General features: G+C 51.7%; 1 protein-coding gene across 2 annotated transcripts in view; it reads left to right on the top strand.

Annotated features, from left to right (window-relative positions):
* Nucleotides 1-17398, top strand: part of LOC129818179 (metal transporter CNNM4) — a 54218-nt gene extending 36820 nt beyond the window's left edge. For both annotated transcript variants that reach the window (XM_055873855.1, XM_055873856.1), the window contains 2 exons: nucleotides 15930-16105; nucleotides 16310-17398. In XM_055873855.1, the coding sequence (XP_055729830.1) occupies nucleotides 15930-16105; nucleotides 16310-16939 (806 nt within the window). In that variant the 3' untranslated portion in view covers nucleotides 16940-17398. The remainder of the gene's footprint in view (nucleotides 1-15929; nucleotides 16106-16309) is intronic.
* Nucleotides 17399-19780: the final 2382 nt, after the last annotated feature.

The raw sequence follows: 19780 nt of genomic DNA on the forward strand, positions 1-19780 counted from the left end.
GGAAACCAGGAGTTACAAAGGTTTAGTAATCTAATCAGGCCCTCAATCCTCTAATGCTTTTCTCCAGAGCTTGATAGCAGACTCACAGTAGCCTGGTCAAACCAGACTGAACGCTGCAAAAAAAATACAAATTGTCTAAACATTGAATGCCGGTCGAGATAACAGTCGGCAGCACTAATGCTAGTTAATAACTCTATTTCAGCATAACTCATATCTACGCTCCACTACACTCTCAGTGGAGTGGGATGGTATTGAATTATTCATGGTTTGGTGGACAAGCCGCTCCTCTGCAGTCATCTCTCACTAGGAGTGACTGAGTGATGTGGTGCAGTTCTTACTCTGCACGGTAATTGCGGATGCTGACAGCTGAGCCCTATACAGTATGTGATGCTAACAGACCGTGTGCCACATCAGGTCACATTAGTGGGTTTGTCCCCAGTCAGCAGGACAGAGCAGAGGAGCCTGGGACAACATTACTCAGTTTAGTACCGTTGACGGGTCCTATTCCAATAAGGTTAGGATTTACAAGTTATATATTATGCATCTTTCCTTTCTTCCTTGGTTTCTTCCTTGGAATAATAGCTTATCTACTTTCCTCAGTAGTGGTTTCACCAACCTTATGTTAGATCAGTAACGTGGAAGGAAGTATGGAAGGTAGGACAGTAGGGAGGAAGTATGGAAGGTAGGACTGTAGGGAGGAAGTATGGAAGGTAGGGCAGTAGGAAGGAAGTATGGAAGGTAGGACAGTAGGAAGGAAGTGTGGAAGGTAGGACAGTAGGAAGGAAGTATGGAAGGTAGGACAGTAGGAAGGAAGTGTGGAAGGTAGGACAGTAGGAAAGGAAGTGTGGAAGATAGGACAGTAGGAAGGAATTGTGGAAGATAGGACAGTAGGGAGGAAGTGTGGAAGGTAGGACAGTAGGGAGGAAGTGTGGAAGATAGGACAGTAGGGAGGAAGTGTGGAAGGTAGGACAGTAGGGAGGAAGTGTGGAAGGTAGGACAGTAGGGAGGAAGTGTGGAAGGTAGGACAGTAGGGAGGAAGTGTGGAAGGTAGGACAGTAGGGAGGAAGTGTGGAAGGTAGGACAGTAGGGAGGAAGTGTGGAAGGTAGGACAGTAGGGAAGGTAGGACAGTAGGGAGGAAGTATGGAGATAGGACAGTAGGGAGGAAGTATGGAAGGTAGGACAGTAGGGAGGAAATATGGAAGGTAGGGAAGGTAGGGCAGTAGGAAGGAAGTATGGAAGGTAGGACAGTAGGAAGGAAATATGGAAGGTAGGACAGTAGGGAGGAAATATGGAAGGTAGGGCAGTAGGAAGGAAGTGTGGAAGATAGGACAGTAGGGAGGAAGTAGAGAAGGTAGGGCAGTAGGAAGGAAGTGTGGAAGGTAGGACAGTAGGGAGGAAGTGTGGAAGGTAGGACAGTAGGGAGGAAGTGTGGAAGGTAGGACAGTAGGGAAGGTAGGACAGTAGGGAGGAAGTATGGAAGATAGGACAGTAGGGAGGAAGTATGGAAGATAGGACAGTAGGGAGGAAGTATGGAAGGTAGGACAGTAGGGAGGAAATATGGAAGGTAGGGCAGTAGGGAAGGTAGGGCAGTAGGAAGGAAGTATGGAAGGTAGGACAGTAGAGAGGAAGTATGGAAGGTAGGACAGTAGGGAGGAAGTATGGAAGATAGGACAGTAGGAAGGAAGTATGGAAGGTAGGACAGTAGGGAGGAAGTAGAGAAGGTAGGGCAGTAGGAAGGAAGTATGGAAGGTAGGACAGTAGGGAGGAAGTAGGGAAGGTAGAGCAGTAGGGAGGAAGTGTGGAAGATAGGACAGTAGGGAGGAAGTATGGAAGATAGGACAGTAGGGAGGAAGTATGGAAGGTAGGACAGTAGGGAGGAAGTATGGAAGATAGGACAGTAGGGAGGAAGTATGGAAGGTAGGACAGTAGGGAGGAAGTATGGAAGGTAGGACAGTAGGGAGGAAATATGGAAGGTAGGACAGTAGGGAGGAAGTATGGAAGGTAGGACAGTAGGGAGGAAGTGTGGAAGATAGGACAGTAGGGAGGAAGTATGGAAGATAGGACAGTAGGGAGGAAGTATGGAAGATAGGACAGTAGGGAGGCAGTATGGAAGGTAGGACAGTGGGGAGGAAATATGGAAGGTAGGACAGTAGGGAGGAAGTAGAGAAGGTAGGGCAGTAGGAAGGAAGTATGGAAAGTAGGACAGTAGGAAGGAAGTGTGGAAGTTAGGACAGTAGGAAGGAAGTATGGAAGGTAGGACAGTAGGGAGGAAATATGGAAGGTAGGACAGTAGGGAGGAAGTATGGAAGGTAGGACAGTAGGGAAGGTAGGACAGTAGGGAGGAAGTGTGGAAGATAGGACAGTAGGGAGGAAGTATGGAAGATAGGACAGTAGGGAGGAAGTATGGAAGATAGGACAGTAGGGAGGAAGTATGGAAGATAGGACAGTAGGGAGGCAGTATGGAAGGTAGGACAGTGGGGAGGAAATATGGAAGATAGGACAGTAGGGAGGAAGTAGAGAAGGTAGGGCAGTAGGAAGGAAGTATGGAAAGTAGGACAGTAGGAAGGAAGTGTGGAAGTTAGGACAGTAGGAAGGAAGTATGGAAGGTAGGACAGTAGGGAGGAAGTATGGAAGGTAGGACAGTAGGAAGGAAGTATGGAAGGTTGGACAGTAGGAAGGAAGTGTGGAAGGTAGGACAGTAGGAAGGAAGTGTGGAAGATAGGACAGTAGGAAGGAAGTGTGGAAGGTAGGACAGTAGGAAGGAAGTGTGGAAGGTAGGACAGTAGGGAGGAAGTGTGGAAGGTAGGACAGTAGGGAGGAAGTGTGGAAGGTAGGACAGTAGGGAAGGTAGGACAGTAGGGAGGAAGTATGGAAGATAGGACAGTAGGGAGGAAGTATGGAAGATAGGACAGTAGGGAGGAAGTATGGAAGGTAGGACAGTAGGGAGGACGTATGGAAGGTAGGGCAGTAGGGAGGACGTATGGAAGGTAGGGCAGTAGGAAGGAAGTATGGAAGGTAGGGCAGTAGGAAGGAAGTATGGAAGTTAGGACAGTAGGGAGGAAATATGGAAGGTAGGGCAGTAGGAAGGAAGTGTGGAAGATAGGACAGTAGGGAGGAAGTAGAGAAGGTAGGGCAGTAGAGAGGAAGTATGGAAGGTAGGACAGTAGGGAGGAAATATGGAAGGTAGGGCAGTAGGGAGGACGTATGGAAGGTAGGACAGTAGGGAGGAAGTATGGAAGGTAGGACAGTAGGGAGGAAGTATGGAAGGTAGGGCAGTAGGAAGGAAGTATGGAAGGTAGGACAGTAGGGAGGAAGTAGGGAAGGTAGGGCAGTAGGAAGGAAGTGTGGAAGATAGGACAGTAGGGAGGAAGTAGGGAAGGTAGGGCAGTAGGGAGGAAGTGTGGAAGATAGGACAGTAGGGAGGAAGTATGGAAGATAGGACAGTAGGGAGGAAGTGTGGAAGATAGGACAGTAGGGAGGAAGTATGGAAGATAGGACAGTAGGGAGGAAGTATGGAAGGTAGGACAGTAGGGAGGAAGTATGGAAGGTAGGACAGTAGGGAGGAAATATGGAAGGTAGGACAGTAGGGAGGAAGTATGGAAGGTAGGACAGTAGGGAGGAAGTGTGGAAGATAGGACAGTAGGGAGGAAGTATGGAAGATAGGACAGTAGGGAGGAAGTATGGAAGATAGGACAGTAGGGAGGCAGTATGGAAGGTAGGACAGTGGGGAGGAAATATGGAAGGTAGGACAGTAGGGAGGAAGTAGAGAAGGTAGGGCAGTAGGAAGGAAGTATGGAAAGTAGGACAGTAGGAAGGAAGTGTGGAAGTTAGGACAGTAGGAAGGAAGTATGGAAGGTAGGACAGTAGGGAGGAAATATGGAAGGTAGGACAGTAGGGAGGAAGTATGGAAGGTAGGACAGTAGGGAAGGTAGGACAGTAGGGAGGAAGTGTGGAAGATAGGACAGTAGGGAGGAAGTATGGAAGATAGGACAGTAGGGAGGAAGTATGGAAGATAGGACAGTAGGGAGGAAGTATGGAAGATAGGACAGTAGGGAGGCAGTATGGAAGGTAGGACAGTGGGGAGGAAATATGGAAGATAGGACAGTAGGGAGGAAGTAGAGAAGGTAGGGCAGTAGGAAGGAAGTATGGAAAGTAGGACAGTAGGAAGGAAGTGTGGAAGTTAGGACAGTAGGAAGGAAGTATGGAAGGTAGGACAGTAGGGAGGAAGTATGGAAGGTAGGACAGTAGGAAGGAAGTATGGAAGGTTGGACAGTAGGAAGGAAGTGTGGAAGGTAGGACAGTAGGAAGGAAGTGTGGAAGATAGGACAGTAGGAAGGAAGTGTGGAAGGTAGGACAGTAGGAAGGAAGTGTGGAAGGTAGGACAGTAGGGAGGAAGTGTGGAAGGTAGGACAGTAGGGAGGAAGTGTGGAAGGTAGGACAGTAGGGAAGGTAGGACAGTAGGGAGGAAGTATGGAAGATAGGACAGTAGGGAGGAAGTATGGAAGATAGGACAGTAGGGAGGAAGTATGGAAGGTAGGACAGTAGGGAGGACGTATGGAAGGTAGGGCAGTAGGGAGGACGTATGGAAGGTAGGGCAGTAGGAAGGAAGTATGGAAGGTAGGGCAGTAGGAAGGAAGTATGGAAGTTAGGACAGTAGGGAGGAAATATGGAAGGTAGGGCAGTAGGAAGGAAGTGTGGAAGATAGGACAGTAGGGAGGAAGTAGAGAAGGTAGGGCAGTAGGGAGGAAGTATGGAAGGTAGGACAGTAGGGAGGAAATATGGAAGGTAGGGCAGTAGGGAGGACGTATGGAAGGTAGGACAGTAGGGAGGAAGTATGGAAGGTAGGACAGTAGGGAGGAAGTATGGAAGGTAGGGCAGTAGGAAGGAAGTATGGAAGGTAGGACAGTAGGGAGGAAGTAGGGAAGGTAGGGCAGTAGGAAGGAAGTGTGGAAGATAGGACAGTAGGGAGGAAGTAGGGAAGGTAGGGCAGTAGGGAGGAAGTGTGGAAGATAGGACAGTAGGAAGGAAGTGTGGAAGTTAGGACAGTAGGAAGGAAGTATGGAAGGTAGGACAGTAGGGAGGAAGTATGGAAGGTAGGACAGTAGGAAGGAAGTATGGAAGGTTGGACAGTAGGAAGGAAGTGTGGAAGGTAGGACAGTAGGAAGGAAGTGTGGAAGATAGGACAGTAGGGAGGAAGTGTGGAAGGTAGGACAGTAGGAAGGAAGTGTGGAAGGTAGGACAGTAGGGAGGAAGTGTGGAAGGTAGGACAGTAGGGAGGAAGTGTGGAAGGTAGGACAGTATGGAAGGTAGGACAGTAGGGAGGAAGTATGGAAGATAGGACAGTAGGGAGGAAGTATGGAAGATAGGACAGTAGGGAGGAAGTATGGAAGGTAGGACAGTAGGGAGGAAATATGGAAGGTAGGGCAGTAGGGAGGAAGTATGGAAGGTAGGGCAGTAGGAAGGAAGTATGGAAGGTAGGACAGTAGGGAGGAAATATGGAAGGTAGGGCAGTAGGAAGGAAGTGTGGAAGATAGGACAGTAGGGAGGAAGTAGAGAAGGTAGGGCAGTAGGGAGGAAGTATGGAAGGTAGGACAGTAGGGAGGAAATATGGAAGGTAGGGCAGTAGGGAGGACGTATGGAAGGTAGGGCAGTAGGAAGGAAGTATGGAAGGTAGGACAGTAGGAAGGAAATGTGGAAGGTAGGGCAGTAGGAAGGAAGTGTGGAAGATAGGACAGTAGGGAGGAAGTAGAGAAGGTAGGGCAGTAGGAAGGAAGTATGGAAGGTAGGACAGTAGGGAGGAAGTATGGAAGGTAGGACAGTAGGGAGGAAGTATGGAAGGTAGGACAGTAGGGAGGAAGTATGGAAGGTAGGACAGTAGGAAGGAAGTATGGAAGGTAGGACAGTAGGGAGGAAGTAGGGAAGGTAGGGCAGTAGGAAGGAAGTGTGGAAGATAGGACAGTAGGGAGGAAGTAGGGAAGGTAGGGCAGTAGGGAGGAAGTGTGGAAGATAGGACAGTAGGGAGGAAGTATGGAAGATAGGACAGTAGGGAGGAAGTATGGAATATAGGACAGTAGGGAGGAAGTATGGAAGATAGGACAGTAGGGAGGAAGTGTGGAAGATAGGACAGTAGGGAGGAAGTATGGAAGGTAGGACAGTAGGGAGGATGTATGGAAGGTAGGACAGTAGGGAGGAAATATGGAAGGTAGGACAGTAGGGAGGAAGTATGGAAGGTAGGACAGTAGGGAAGGTAGGACAGTAGGGAGGAAGTGTGGAAGATAGGACAGTATAGAGGAAGTATGGAATATAGGACAGTAGGGAGGAAGTATGGAAGGTAGGACAGTAGGGAGGAAGTATGGAAGGTAGGGCAGTAGGAAGGAAGTATGGAAGGTAGGACAGTAGGGAGGAAGTAGGGAAGGTAGGGCAGTAGGAAGGAAGTGTGGAAGATAGGACAGTAGGGAGGAAGTAGGGAAGGTAGGGCAGTAGGGAGGAAGTGTGGAAGATAGGACAGTAGGAAGGAAGTGTGGAAGTTAGGACAGTAGGAAGGAAGTATGGAAGGTAGGACAGTAGGGAGGAAGTATGGAAGGTAGGACAGTAGGAAGGAAGTATGGAAGGTTGGACAGTAGGAAGGAAGTGTGGAAGGTAGGACAGTAGGAAGGAAGTGTGGAAGATAGGACAGTAGGGAGGAAGTGTGGAAGGTAGGACAGTAGGAAGGAAGTGTGGAAGGTAGGACAGTAGGGAGGAAGTGTGGAAGGTAGGACAGTAGGGAGGAAGTGTGGAAGGTAGGACAGTATGGAAGGTAGGACAGTAGGGAGGAAGTATGGAAGATAGGACAGTAGGGAGGAAGTATGGAAGATAGGACAGTAGGGAGGAAGTATGGAAGGTAGGACAGTAGGGAGGAAATATGGAAGGTAGGGCAGTAGGGAGGAAGTATGGAAGGTAGGGCAGTAGGAAGGAAGTATGGAAGGTAGGACAGTAGGGAGGAAATATGGAAGGTAGGGCAGTAGGAAGGAAGTGTGGAAGATAGGACAGTAGGGAGGAAGTAGAGAAGGTAGGGCAGTAGGGAGGAAGTATGGAAGGTAGGACAGTAGGGAGGAAATATGGAAGGTAGGGCAGTAGGGAGGACGTATGGAAGGTAGGGCAGTAGGAAGGAAGTATGGAAGGTAGGACAGTAGGAAGGAAATGTGGAAGGTAGGGCAGTAGGAAGGAAGTGTGGAAGATAGGACAGTAGGGAGGAAGTAGAGAAGGTAGGGCAGTAGGAAGGAAGTATGGAAGGTAGGACAGTAGGGAGGAAGTATGGAAGGTAGGACAGTAGGGAGGAAGTATGGAAGGTAGGACAGTAGGGAGGAAGTATGGAAGGTAGGACAGTAGGAAGGAAGTATGGAAGGTAGGACAGTAGGGAGGAAGTAGGGAAGGTAGGGCAGTAGGAAGGAAGTGTGGAAGATAGGACAGTAGGGAGGAAGTAGGGAAGGTAGGGCAGTAGGGAGGAAGTGTGGAAGATAGGACAGTAGGGAGGAAGTATGGAAGATAGGACAGTAGGGAGGAAGTATGGAATATAGGACAGTAGGGAGGAAGTATGGAAGATAGGACAGTAGGGAGGAAGTGTGGAAGATAGGACAGTAGGGAGGAAGTATGGAAGGTAGGACAGTAGGGAGGATGTATGGAAGGTAGGACAGTAGGGAGGAAATATGGAAGGTAGGACAGTAGGGAGGAAGTATGGAAGGTAGGACAGTAGGGAAGGTAGGACAGTAGGGAGGAAGTGTGGAAGATAGGACAGTATAGAGGAAGTATGGATGATAGGACAGTAGGGAGGAAGTATGGAAGATAGGACAGTAGGGAGGCAGTATGGAAGGTAGGACAGTCGGGAGGAAATATGGAAGGTAGGACAGTAGGGAGGAAGTATGGAAGGTAGGACAGTAGGAAGGAAGTGTGGAAGATAGGACAGTAGGGAGGAAGTATGGAAGATAGGACAGTAGGGAGGAAGTATGGAAGGTAGGACAGTAGGGAGGAAATATGGAAGGTAGGGCAGTAGGGAGGACGTATGGAAGGTAGGGCAGTAGGGAGGACGTATGGAAGGTAGGGAGGAAGTATGGAAGGTAGGACAGTAGGGAGGAAATATGGAAGGTAGGACAGTAGGGAGGAAATGTAGAAGGTAGGGCAGTAGGAAGGAAGTGTGGAAGATAGGACACTAGGGAGGAAGTAGAGAAGGTAGGGCAGTAGGGAGGAAGTATGGAAGGTAGGACAGTAGGGAGGAAGTGTGGAAGGTAGGACAGTAGGGAGGAAGTGTGGAAGGTAGGACAGTAGGGAGGAAGTATGGAAGGTAGGACAGTAGGGAGGAAGTATGGAAGGTAGGACAGTAGGGAGGAAGTATGGAAGGTAGGACAGTAGGGAGGAAGTATGGAAGGTAGAACAGTAGGAAGCAAATATGGAAGGTAGGACAGTAGGGAGGAAATATGTTAGGTAGGGCAGTAGGAAGGAAGTGTGGAAGGTAGGACAGTAGGGAGGAAGTATGGAAGGTAGGACAGTAGGAAGGAAGTGTGGAAGATAGGACAGTAGGTAGGAAGTCGGGAAGGTAGGGCAATAGGAAGGAAGTGTGGAAGATAGGAGAGTAGGGAGGAAGTAGGGAAGGTAGGGCAGTAGGGAGGAAGTATGGAAGGTAGGGCAGTAGGAAGGAAGTATGGAAGGAAGGGCAGTAGGAAGGAAGTGTGGAAGATAGGACAGTAGGGAGGAAGTATGGAAGGTAGGACAGTAGGGTGGAAGTAGGGAAGGAAGGGCAGTAGGAAGGAAGTATGGAAGGAAGGGCAGTAGGAAGGAAGTGTGGAAGATAGGACAGTAGGGAGGAAAAGTATTTTCATGAATTTGGAGCAGGGTCAGGGACTTAGAATGAGTGATACCAATTTCTTTGGACCTTTGGAACTGCTGGACTACACAGTACAGATTGAGGAAACGGAAGGAGGATGGAAGGAACTTGCTGGATGGGGCTCTAGGTGGAGCCACTGCACTACCTCTCATCTCTGACCTTTAACCCCTGACCCCTTCTACCTAGTTGCCTTAACCACTGGTCTAGGTTCAGATGTTTTCTCATTGACCTACTGGTTACATTTTGGGTAATCTGATCCTAGATCTGTGATTAAAGGCCATCTTCTACCTTGCGCCACTACTACCCGATCCTGTCACTAGCATTGAATTAGAGTTCTATGATCACTGCTCTACTTCTGACCCTCATTACTTCCTATAACTAATAGTTCCCTAGACCATTCCCCTAGGCACTTGTGTAGATCTAAAAAGAGTAGATGGGTACAGGCAATACGAGGCCAGTTTGACCCAGCCTACCCAAAGACAAGGTGGGCCTATCCAATGTTTTCAGAAGTGTGCCTAGAAGGAACGAGCTACACACTCCTTCACCCCACCTCCCCTAACCAACACACATACACTCATAATGTCCAGACCCCTTCCCCCTCCCGCCAAGCCAATCAGAGCCTCGTTTGCATGGCAGGCAGATCCCAGGGCCATGAAAACTCAAGGAGATCAAACGCCACAGAATCCTGGTTGTTGATTGGTAGCCATGATGCCATCACCCTTGGTCCTGGCTGTTGATTGGTCCCCATCACTCCCGATCCGTATATAACCACTTCCTCCTCTAATCATCAGTCAATCATACCCAACCTGTGTCTTTGTGTTTCCTTATGTTTGTGTTGCATATATATACAGTGGGGCAAAAAAAGTATTTAGTCAGCCACCAATTGTGCAAGTTCTCCCACTTAGAAAGATGATAGAGGACTGTCATTTTCATCATAGGTACACTTCAACTATGACAGACAAAATGAGAAAATCACAATGTAGGATTTTTTATGAATTTATTTGCAAATTATGGTGGAAAATAAGTATTTGGTCACCTACAAACAAGCAAGATTTCTGGCTCTCACAGACCTGTAACTTCTTCTTTAAGAGGCTCCTCTGTCCTCCACTCGTTACTTGTATTAATGGCACCTGTTTGAACTTGTTATCAGTATAAAAGACACCTGTCCACATTCTCAAACAGTCACACTCCAAACTCCACTATGGCCAAGACCAAAGAGCTGTCAAAGGACAGCAGAAACAAAATTGTAGACCTGCACCAGGCTGGGAAGACTGAATCTGCAATAGGTAAGCAGCTTGGTTTGAAGAAATCAACTGTGGGAGCAATTATTAGGAAATGGAAGACATACAAGACCACTGATAATCTCCCTCGATCTGGGGCTCCACGCAAGATCTCACCCCGTGGGGTCAAAATGATCACAAGAACGGTGAGCAAAAATCCCAGAACCACACGGGGGGACCGAGTGAATGACCTGCAGAGACCAAAGTAACAAAGCCTACCATCAGACGGGCCTGGACATGTACTGGCTTAAGCCAGTACAGAGCCTACCATCAAGTAGCTGGGACCAAAGTAACAAAGCCTACCATCAGTAACACACTACGCCGTCAGGGACTCAAATCCTGCAGTGCCAGACGTGTCCCCCTGCTTAAGCCAGTACATGTCCAGGCCCGTCTGAAGTTTGCTAGAGAGCATTTGGATGATCCAGAAGAAGATTGGGAGAATGTCATATGGTCAGATGAAACCAAAATAGAACTTTTTGGTAAAAACTCAACTCGTCGTGTTTGGAGGACAAAGAATGCTGAGTTGCATCCAAAGAACACCATACCTACTGTGAAGCATGGGGTTGGAAACATCATGCTTTGGGGCTGTTTTTCTGCAAAGGGACCAGGACGACTGATCCGTGTAAAGGAAAGAATGAATGGGGCCATGTATCGTGAGATTTTGAGTGAAAACCTCCTTCCATCAGCAAGGGCATTGAAGATGAAACGTGGCTGGGTCTTTCAGCATGACAATGATCCAAAACACACCGCCCGGGCAACGAAGGAGTGGCTTCGTAAGAAGCATTTCAAGGTCCTGGAGTGGCCTAGCCAGTCTCCAGATCTCAACCCCATAGAAAATCTTTGGAGGGAGTTGAAAGTCCGTGTTGCCCAGCAACAACCCCAAAACATCACTGCTCTAGAGGAGATCTGCATGGAGGAATGGGCCAAAATACCAGCAACAGTGTGTGTGAACCTTGTGAAGACTTACAGAAAACGTTTGACCTCTGTCATTGCCAACAAAGGGTATATAACAAAGTATTGAGATAAACTTTTGTTATTGACCAAATACTTATTTTCCACCATAATTTACAAATAAATTCATAAAAAATCCTACAATGTGATTTTCTGGATTTTTTTTTCCTCATTTTGTCTGTCATAGTTGAAGTGTACCTATGATGAAAATTACAGGCCTCTCTCATCTTTTTAAGTGGGAGAACGTGCACAATTGGTGGCTGACTAAATACTTTTTTGCCCCACTATATACACCTGTTGCTCTCTGCTGCTGTGTGTGACACCACGTCTGTGTGTGTGTTGCTGTTCAGGCCTATATTATATGTGTGTGTGTGTCTGTGTGTGTGTGTGTCTGTGTGTGTGTGTGACATGGCTGTAGTGGCCGCTGACGTTGGTGCGTATCATGTGTGTCTGCATGCCTTTGTGTTGTGTGTCCACTAACCTCCAGCATCCATCCAGTGATTTATACCACACTGTGGTGTCTCCCTAACTTCATCTGTGTCTGAATTACTGCTGTCAGAGCCATGAGGTTCTACTCTACAATCATGCTCTGCTCTGTTCTCCTCTCCCCTGTTTCTCCTCTCCCCTGTTTCTCCTCTCCCCTGTTTCTTCTCTCCCCTGTTCTACTCTGTTCTCCCCTGTTCCCCTCTCCCCTGTTCTCCTCTCCCCTGTTTCTCCTCTCCCCTGTTTCTCCTCTCCCCTGTTCCCCTCTCCCCTGTTCCCCTCTCCCCAGTTTCTCCTCTCCCCTGTTCTACTCTGTTCTCCCCTGTTCCCCTCTCCCCTGTTTCTCCTCTCCCCTGTTCTCCTCTCCCCTGTTCCCCTCTCCCTTGTTTCTCCTCTCCCCTGTTTCTCCTCTCCCCTGTTTCTCCTCTCCCCTGTTCTCCTCTCCCCTGTTCTCCTCTCCCCCTTGTCCTCTCTTCTGTTCTCCTCTCCCCTGTTCTACTCTGTTCTCCCCTGTTCTCCTCTCCCCTGTTCTCCTCTCTTCTGTTCTCCTCTCTTCTGTTCTCCTCTCCTCTCCCCTGTTCTACTCTGTTCTCCCCTGTTCTCCTCTCCCCTGTTCCCCTCTCCCCTGTTTCTCCTCTCCCCTGTTTCTCCTCTCCCCTGTTTCTCCTCTCCCCTGTTTCTCCTCTCCCCTGTTTCTCCTCTCCCCTGTTTCTCCTCTCCCCTGTTTCTCCTCTCCCCTGTTTCTCCTCTCCCCTGTTTCTCCTCTCCCCTGTTTCACCTCTCCCCTGTTTCTCCTCTCCCCTGTTTCTCCTCTCCCCTGTTTCTCCTCTCCCCTGTTTCTCCTCTCCCCTGTTTCTCCTCTCCCCTGTTCTCCTCTCCTCTGTTCTCCTCTATTCTGTTCTCCTCTCTTCTGTTCCCCTCTCCCCTGTTCCCTGTTCTCCTCTCCCCTGTTCTCCTCTCCCCTGTTCTCCTCTCTCCTGTCCTCCTCTCTCCTGTTCTCCTCTCCCCTGTTCTCCTCTCCCCTGTTCTCTTCTCTCCTGTTCTCCTCTCCCCTGTTCTCCTCTCCCCTGTTCTCCTCTCCCCTGTTCTCCTCTTTTCTGTTCTTCTCTCCCCTGTTCTCCTCTGTTCTCCCCTGTTCTTCCCTCCCCTGTTCTCCTCTTTTCTGTTCTTCTCTCCCCTGTTCTCCTCTCCCCTGTTCTTCTCTCTCCTGTTCTTCTCTGTTCTCCCCTGTTCTTCCCTCCCCTGTTCTCCTCTTTTCTGTTCTTCTCTCCCCTGTTCTCCTCTCCCCTGTCCCCCTCTCCCCTGTTCTCCTCTCCCCTGTTCTCCTCTTTGCTGTTCTCCTCTCCCCTGTTCTCCTCTGTTCTCCCCTGTTCTCCTCTCCCCTGTTCTTCTCTCCCCTGTTCTCCTCTCCCCTGTTCCCCTCTCCCTTGTTCCCCTCTCCCCTGTACTCCTCTCCCCTGTTCTCCTCTCCCCTGTTCTCCTCTCCCCTGTTCTCCTCTCCCCTGTTCTCCTCTCCCCTGTTCTCCTCTTCCCTGTTCTCCTCTCCCCTGTTCTCCTCTCCCCTGTTCTCCTCTCCCCTGTTCTCCTCTTCCCTGTTTCTCCTCTCCCCTGTTCTCCTCTCCCCTGTTCCCCTCTCCCCTGTTCTTCCCTCCCTTGTTCTCCTCTTTTCTGTTCTTCTCTCCCCTGTTCTCCTCTCCCCTGTTCTCCTCTCCCCTGTTCTCCTCTCCCCTGTTCTTCTCTCCCCTGTTCTTCTCTCCCCTGTTCTTCTCTCCCCTGTTCTTCTCTCCCCTGTTCTTCTCTCCCCTGTTCTTCTCTCCCTTGTTCTTCTCTCCCCTGTTCTCCTCTTTTCTGTTCTCCTCTCCCCTGTTCTTCCCTCCCCTGCTCTCCTCTTTTCTGTTCTTCTCTCCCCTGTTCTCCTCTCCCCTGTTCTTCTCTCCCCTGTTCTTCTCTCCCCTGTTCTTCTCTCCCCTGTTTTTCTCTCCCCTGTTCTCCTCTTTTCTGTTCTCCTCTCCCCTGTTCTTCCCTCCCCTGCTCTCCTCTTTTCTGTTCTTCTCTCCTCTGTTCTCCTCTCCCCTGTTCTCCTCTCCCCTGTTCTTCTCTCCCCTGTTCTTCTCTCCCCTGTTCTTCTCTCCCCTGTTTTTCTCTCCCCTGCTCTCCTCTTTTCTGTTCTTCTCTCCCCTGTTCTCCTCTCCCCTGTTCTTCTCTCCCCTGTTCTTCTCTCCCCTGTTCTTCTCTCCCCTGTTTTTCTCTCCCCTGTTCTCCTCTTTTCTGTTCTCCTCTCCCCTGTTCTTCCCTCCCCTGCTCTCCTCTTTTCTGTTCTTCTCTCCTCTGTTCTCCTCTCCCCTGTTCTCCTCTCCCCTGTTCTCCTCTCCCCTGTTCCCCTCTCCCCTGTTCTTCCCTCCCTTGTTCTCCTCTTTTCTGTTCTTCTCTCCCCTGTTCTCCTCTCCCCTGTTCTCCTCTCCCCTGTTCTCCTCTCCCCTGTTCTTCTCTCCCCTGTTCTTCTCTCCCCTGTTCTTCTCTCCCCTGTTCTTCTCTCCCCTGTTCTTCTCTCCCCTGTTCTTCTCTCCCTTGTTCTTCTCTCCCCTGTTCTCCTCTTTTCTGTTCTCCTCTCCCCTGTTCTTCCCTCCCCTGCTCTCCTCTTTTCTGTTCTTCTCTCCCCTGTTCTCCTCTCCCCTGTTCTTCTCTCCCCTGTTCTTCTCTCCCCTGTTCTTCTCTCCCCTGTTTTTCTCTCCCCTGTTCTCCTCTTTTCTGTTCTCCTCTCCCCTGTTCTTCCCTCCCCTGCTCTCCTCTTTTCTGTTCTTCTCTCCTCTGTTCTCCTCTCCCCTGTTCTCCTCTCCCCTGTTCTTCTCTCCCCTGTTCTTCTCTCCCCTGTTCTTCTCTCCCCTGTTTTTCCCTCCCCTGCTCTCCTCTTTTCTGTTCTTCTCTCCTCTGTTCTCCTCTCCCCTGTTCTCCTCTCCCCTGTTCTCCTCTCCCCTGTTCTTCTCTCCCCTGTTCTTCTCTCCCCTGTTCTTCTCTCCCCTGTTTTTCCCTCCCCTGCTCTCCTCTTTTCTGTTCTTCTCTCCTCTGTTCTCCTCTCCCCTGTTCTCCTCTCCCCTGTTCTTCTCTCCCCTGTTCTTCTCTCCCCTGTTCTTCTCTCCCCTGTTTTTCCCTCCCCTGCTCTCCTCTTTTCTGTTCTTCTCTCCTCTGTTCTCCTCTCCCCTGTTCTTCTCTCCCCTGTTCTTCTCTCCCCTGTTCTTCTCTCCCCTGTTCTTCTCTCCCCTGTTCTTCTCTCCCTTGTTCTTCTCTCCCCTGTTCTCCTCTTTTCTGTTCTCCTCTCCCCTGTTCTTCCCTCCCCTGCTCTCCTCTTTTCTGTTCTTCTCTCCCCTGTTCTCCTCTCCCCTGTTCTTCTCTCCCCTGTTCTTCTCTCCCCTGTTCTTCTCTCCCCTGTTTTTCTCTCCCCTGTTCTCCTCTTTTCTGTTCTCCTCTCCCCTGTTCTTCCCTCCCCTGCTCTCCTCTTTTCTGTTCTTCTCTCCTCTGTTCTCCTCTCCCCTGTTCTCCTCTCCCCTGTTCTCCTCTCCCCTGTTCCCCTCTCCCCTGTTCTTCCCTCCCTTGTTCTCCTCTTTTCTGTTCTTCTCTCCCCTGTTCTCCTCTCCCCTGTTCTCCTCTCCCCTGTTCTCCTCTCCCCTGTTCTTCTCTCCCCTGTTCTTCTCTCCCCTGTTCTTCTCTCCCCTGTTCTTCTCTCCCCTGTTCTTCTCTCCCCTGTTCTTCTCTCCCTTGTTCTTCTCTCCCCTGTTCTCCTCTTTTCTGTTCTCCTCTCCCCTGTTCTTCCCTCCCCTGCTCTCCTCTTTTCTGTTCTTCTCTCCCCTGTTCTCCTCTCCCCTGTTCTTCTCTCCCCTGTTCTTCTCTCCCCTGTTCTTCTCTCCCCTGTTTTTCTCTCCCCTGTTCTCCTCTTTTCTGTTCTCCTCTCCCCTGTTCTTCCCTCCCCTGCTCTCCTCTTTTCTGTTCTTCTCTCCTCTGTTCTCCTCTCCCCTGTTCTCCTCTCCCCTGTTCTTCTCTCCCCTGTTCTTCTCTCCCCTGTTCTTCTCTCCCCTGTTTTTCCCTCCCCTGTTCTCCTCTTTTCTGTTCTTCTCTCCTCTGTTCTCCTCTCCTCTGTTCTCCTGTGTTCTCTTCTGTCTGTGCACGTGCATGCATGTATGTGTTTACCTAACGTGTGTGTGTGTGTGTGTGTGTGTGTGTGTGTGTGTGTGTGTGTGTGTGTGTGTGTGTGTGTGTGTGTGTGTGTGTGTGTGTGTGTGTGCGTGCATTCATGTGGGTGCGAGTGAATGTGTGTAGGTGTATTATCCCAAGCTCACCCTCTCTCTCCCTCTCCGTATCCCAGAGTTCCGTTCTCCTACTCACAGCAGTGGTCTGAACCGCTCGGCGTCGCTGAGCTGCACTGAGCGTGGCGCTCCCGGAGAATGCAGCTCGGTAACCGCTAGCAACACGCAGCTCACCACCTGCCAGTACACACCAGACTTCTACGTACGGGCTCTTACTGACCTGCAGTATGTCAAGGTAACACTCTCAACTTTAACCCCTGACCTTGACTTTTAACCTGCTTATAACTCTACATATATCTTAGTCACCTTCATGCTGACAGCACTATTCTGTCTAGTAGTCGCACATACTTGGGTGAGGGTTTGTTTTTTAACAGGGCCTTGGTCTCTCTATACTCTCTCCTCCTCCTAACACTCTGTTGCTTTCTTCTCCTCTCCTCAGATCACTCGTTCCCAGTACCAGAACGGTCTGCTGGCGTCCAGGCTGGACAACACCCCCCAGTCACCCGAGGGGAGCCACCCCCACCTGGACAGCACCTCCGCATCCCTGCCCCCCATCACCACCCCAGCCCTTCCCCGCACCCCTCTCCCCTTGGCCACCCCACCCTTCAAACACCCCCTTGCCATCCCACAGCCCACCCCTCCTCCCACTGACCGTACCCCCTTACCCCAAACCACCACCCCCACCCAAGTCAATCCACGCCCGGCCCAGCCCCTGCCCCAATCCACCCCTCCTTCCACAAAAGGCACATCTCTGCCCAAGACAACCCCTTCCCCCTTCTCGGGTGCACGTAACCCTCACCCACCTCCATCTTCCTCATCATCCTCTCTCCCCCACCTGCCGCATCCCCTCACCTCGCTCCCCCCCAAACCCCCCCCTTCTGCGAGGCCAGGGGGGGAGAATGGGCCAGGTGAGATGACCTCTCTGCTCTCTGAGCAGCTGCAGAACTGCCTGGGTGGCACACGCAGGCCCAGCTACCCACAAACACACACACAACACCCTCACACACACCAACACCCGCACACACATGTGCACACCATCAGTCACGCACACACCGAGAGCACCATCTGACAACAACCCCTGCGGGGGGTTTGTTAAGATGTGTTCAAATAAATACACACACACATTCCGTTCTCAAGTTCTGTTGGCCCTGACTGACACTATCCCTGGAGCACTGGAGGATTCTAAGGAGCAAGGTGCATTATGGGAATCCTCCTGTCCCCTATCCTCCCACTCTTCCCTGTCCCCTATCTTCCCACCCTCCTCTGCCCCCATCCTCCCACTCTCCCCTGTCCCCTATCCTCCCACTCTCCCCTGTCCCCTATCCTCCCACCCTCCTCAGTCCCCTATCCTCCCACCCTGCCCTGACCCCTATCCTCCCACGCTCCTCTCCCACTCTCCCCTGTCCCCTATCCTCCCACTCTCCCCTGACCCCTATCCTCCCACGCTCCTCTCCCACTCTCCCCTGACCCCTATCCTCCCACTCTCCCCTGACCCCTATCCTCCCACCCTCCCCTGTCCCCTATCCTCCCACCCTCCTCTGCCCCCATCCTCCCACCCTCCTCTGACCCCTATCCTCCCACCCTGCCCTGTCCCCTATCCTCCCACCCTGCCCTGTCCCCTATCCTCCCACTCTCCCCTGACCCCTATCCTCCCACCCTCCTCTGTCCCCTATCCTCCCACTCTCCCCTGACCCCTATCCTCCCACCCTCCTCTGTCCCCTATCCTCCCACCCTCTTCTGTCCCCTATCCTCCCACCCTCCTCTGACCCCTATCCTCCCACGCTCCTCTCCCACTCTCCCCTGTCCCCTATCCTCCCACTCTCCCCTGACCCCTATCCTCCCACGCTCCTCTCCCACTCTCCCCTGACCCCTATCCTCCCACTCTCCCCTGACCCCTATCCTCCCACTCTCCCCTGACCCCTATCCTCCCACCCTCCTCTGTCCCCTATCCTCCCACCCTCCTCTGCCCCCATCCTCCCACCCTCCTCTGACCCCTATCCTCCCACCCTTCCCTGTCCCCTATCCTCCCACCCTGCCCTGTCCCCTATCCTCCCACCCTCCTCTGACCCCTATCCTCCCACTCTCCCCTGACCCCTATCCTCCCACCCTCCTCTGTCCCCTATCCTCCCACTCTCCCCTGACCCCTATCCTCCCACCCTCCTCTGTCCCCTATCCTCCCACTCTCCCCTGACCCCTATCCTCCCACCCTCCTCTGACCCCTATCCTCCCACTCTCCCCTGACCCCTATCCTCCCACCCTCCTCTGTCCCCTATCCTCCCACTCTCCCCTGACCCCTATCCTCCCACCCTCCTCTGACCCCTATCCTCCCACCCTCCTCTGACCCCTATCCTCCCACCCTCCTCTGACCCCTATCCTCCCACCCTCCTCTGTCCCCTATCCTCCCACTCTCCCCTGACCCCTATCCTCCCACCCTCCTCTGTCCCCTATCCTCCCACCCTCCTCTGTCCCCTATCCTCCCACCCTCCTCTGACCCCTATCCTCCCACCCTCCTCTGACCCCTATCCTCCCACCCTCCTCTGTCCCCTATCCTCCCACCCTCCTCTGTCCCCTATCCTCCCACCCTCCTCTGTCCCCTATCCTCCCACTCTCCCCTGACCCCTATCCTCCCACCCTCCTCTGTCCCCTATCCTCCCACCCTCCTCTGACCCCTATCCTCCCACCCTCCTCTGTCCCCTATCCTCCCACCCTCCTCTGTCCCCTATCCTCCCACCCTCCTCTGTCCCCTATCCTCCCACCCTCCTCTGTCCCCTATCCTCCCACTCTCCCCTGACCCCTATCCTCCCACCCTCCTCTGCCCCCATCCTCCCACCCTCCTCTGTCCCCTATCCTCCCACCCTCCTCTGACCCCTATCCTCCCACCCTCCTCTGACCCCTATCCTCCCACCCTCCTCTGACCCCTATCCTCCCACCCTCCTCTGTCCCCTATCCTCCCACCCTCCTCTGCCCCCATCCTCCCACCCTCCTCTGTCCCCTATCCTCCCACCCTCCTCTGACCCCTATCCTCCCACCCTCCTCTGACCCCTATCCTCCCACCCTCCTCTGACCCCTATCCTCCCACCCTCCTCTGTCCCCTATCCTCCCACCCTCCTCTGTCCCCTATCCTCCCACCCTCCTCTGACCCCTATCCTCCCACCCTCCCCTGTCCCCTATCCTCCCACCCTCCTCTGCCCCCATCCTCCCACCCTCCTCTGTCCCCTATCCTCCCACCCTCCTCTGTCCCCTATCCTCCCACTCTCCCCTGACCCCTATCCTCCCACCCTCCTCTGTCCCCTATCCTCCCACCCTCCTCTGTCCCCTATCCTCCCACCCTCCTCTGTCCCCTATCCTCCCACCCTCCTCTCAAGATGGGAGAAGAAAGAGACCAGGGACACTGGTGCGTTACGCAGTGCGGAGGCCATGCGAGATGTATCTAGTCTCTGTCATACGGTTCTGTCTGTGTGTGAATACGTCTGTGTGTGCGTGTGTGTCAGCGTTACGGATGCTGCAGACACAGCCTGGGATCAGCTATGTGGGTGAGGAGGATAGAAGAGGGGGTGATATACACCCCAGCCTATAGCATGTTTATAGTATGTGTTAATTCTCTGCCCTCAGGTTTTGGGTAAAATATATAATATGACCTGAAAAATATGTTTTTAAGGAGAAATGTAGCAATATTGAGAGAGTCATGCATTTTTAGCTTAGTGTTCACTGTGAACCCTCACCCACACATCTGTACCTGTGTGTTCTCTCTAAAAATCATCTGTCCCACTCCCCTCCCACATGCCCAGTTTCCATGACAATGACTTTTGAACCCCCCCCCCCCCCCCCCCCCTATGGAACATTCTCATGAGGGAGTCCTAGAATCTTGGTTCGTTTTTTTGTTTATTTTTGTTTGTCTGTTCTTTCTTTT

This window comes from Salvelinus fontinalis, chromosome 21, assembly GCF_029448725.1.
Source record: "Salvelinus fontinalis isolate EN_2023a chromosome 21, ASM2944872v1, whole genome shotgun sequence".
NCBI lineage: Eukaryota > Metazoa > Chordata > Actinopteri > Salmoniformes > Salmonidae > Salvelinus > Salvelinus fontinalis.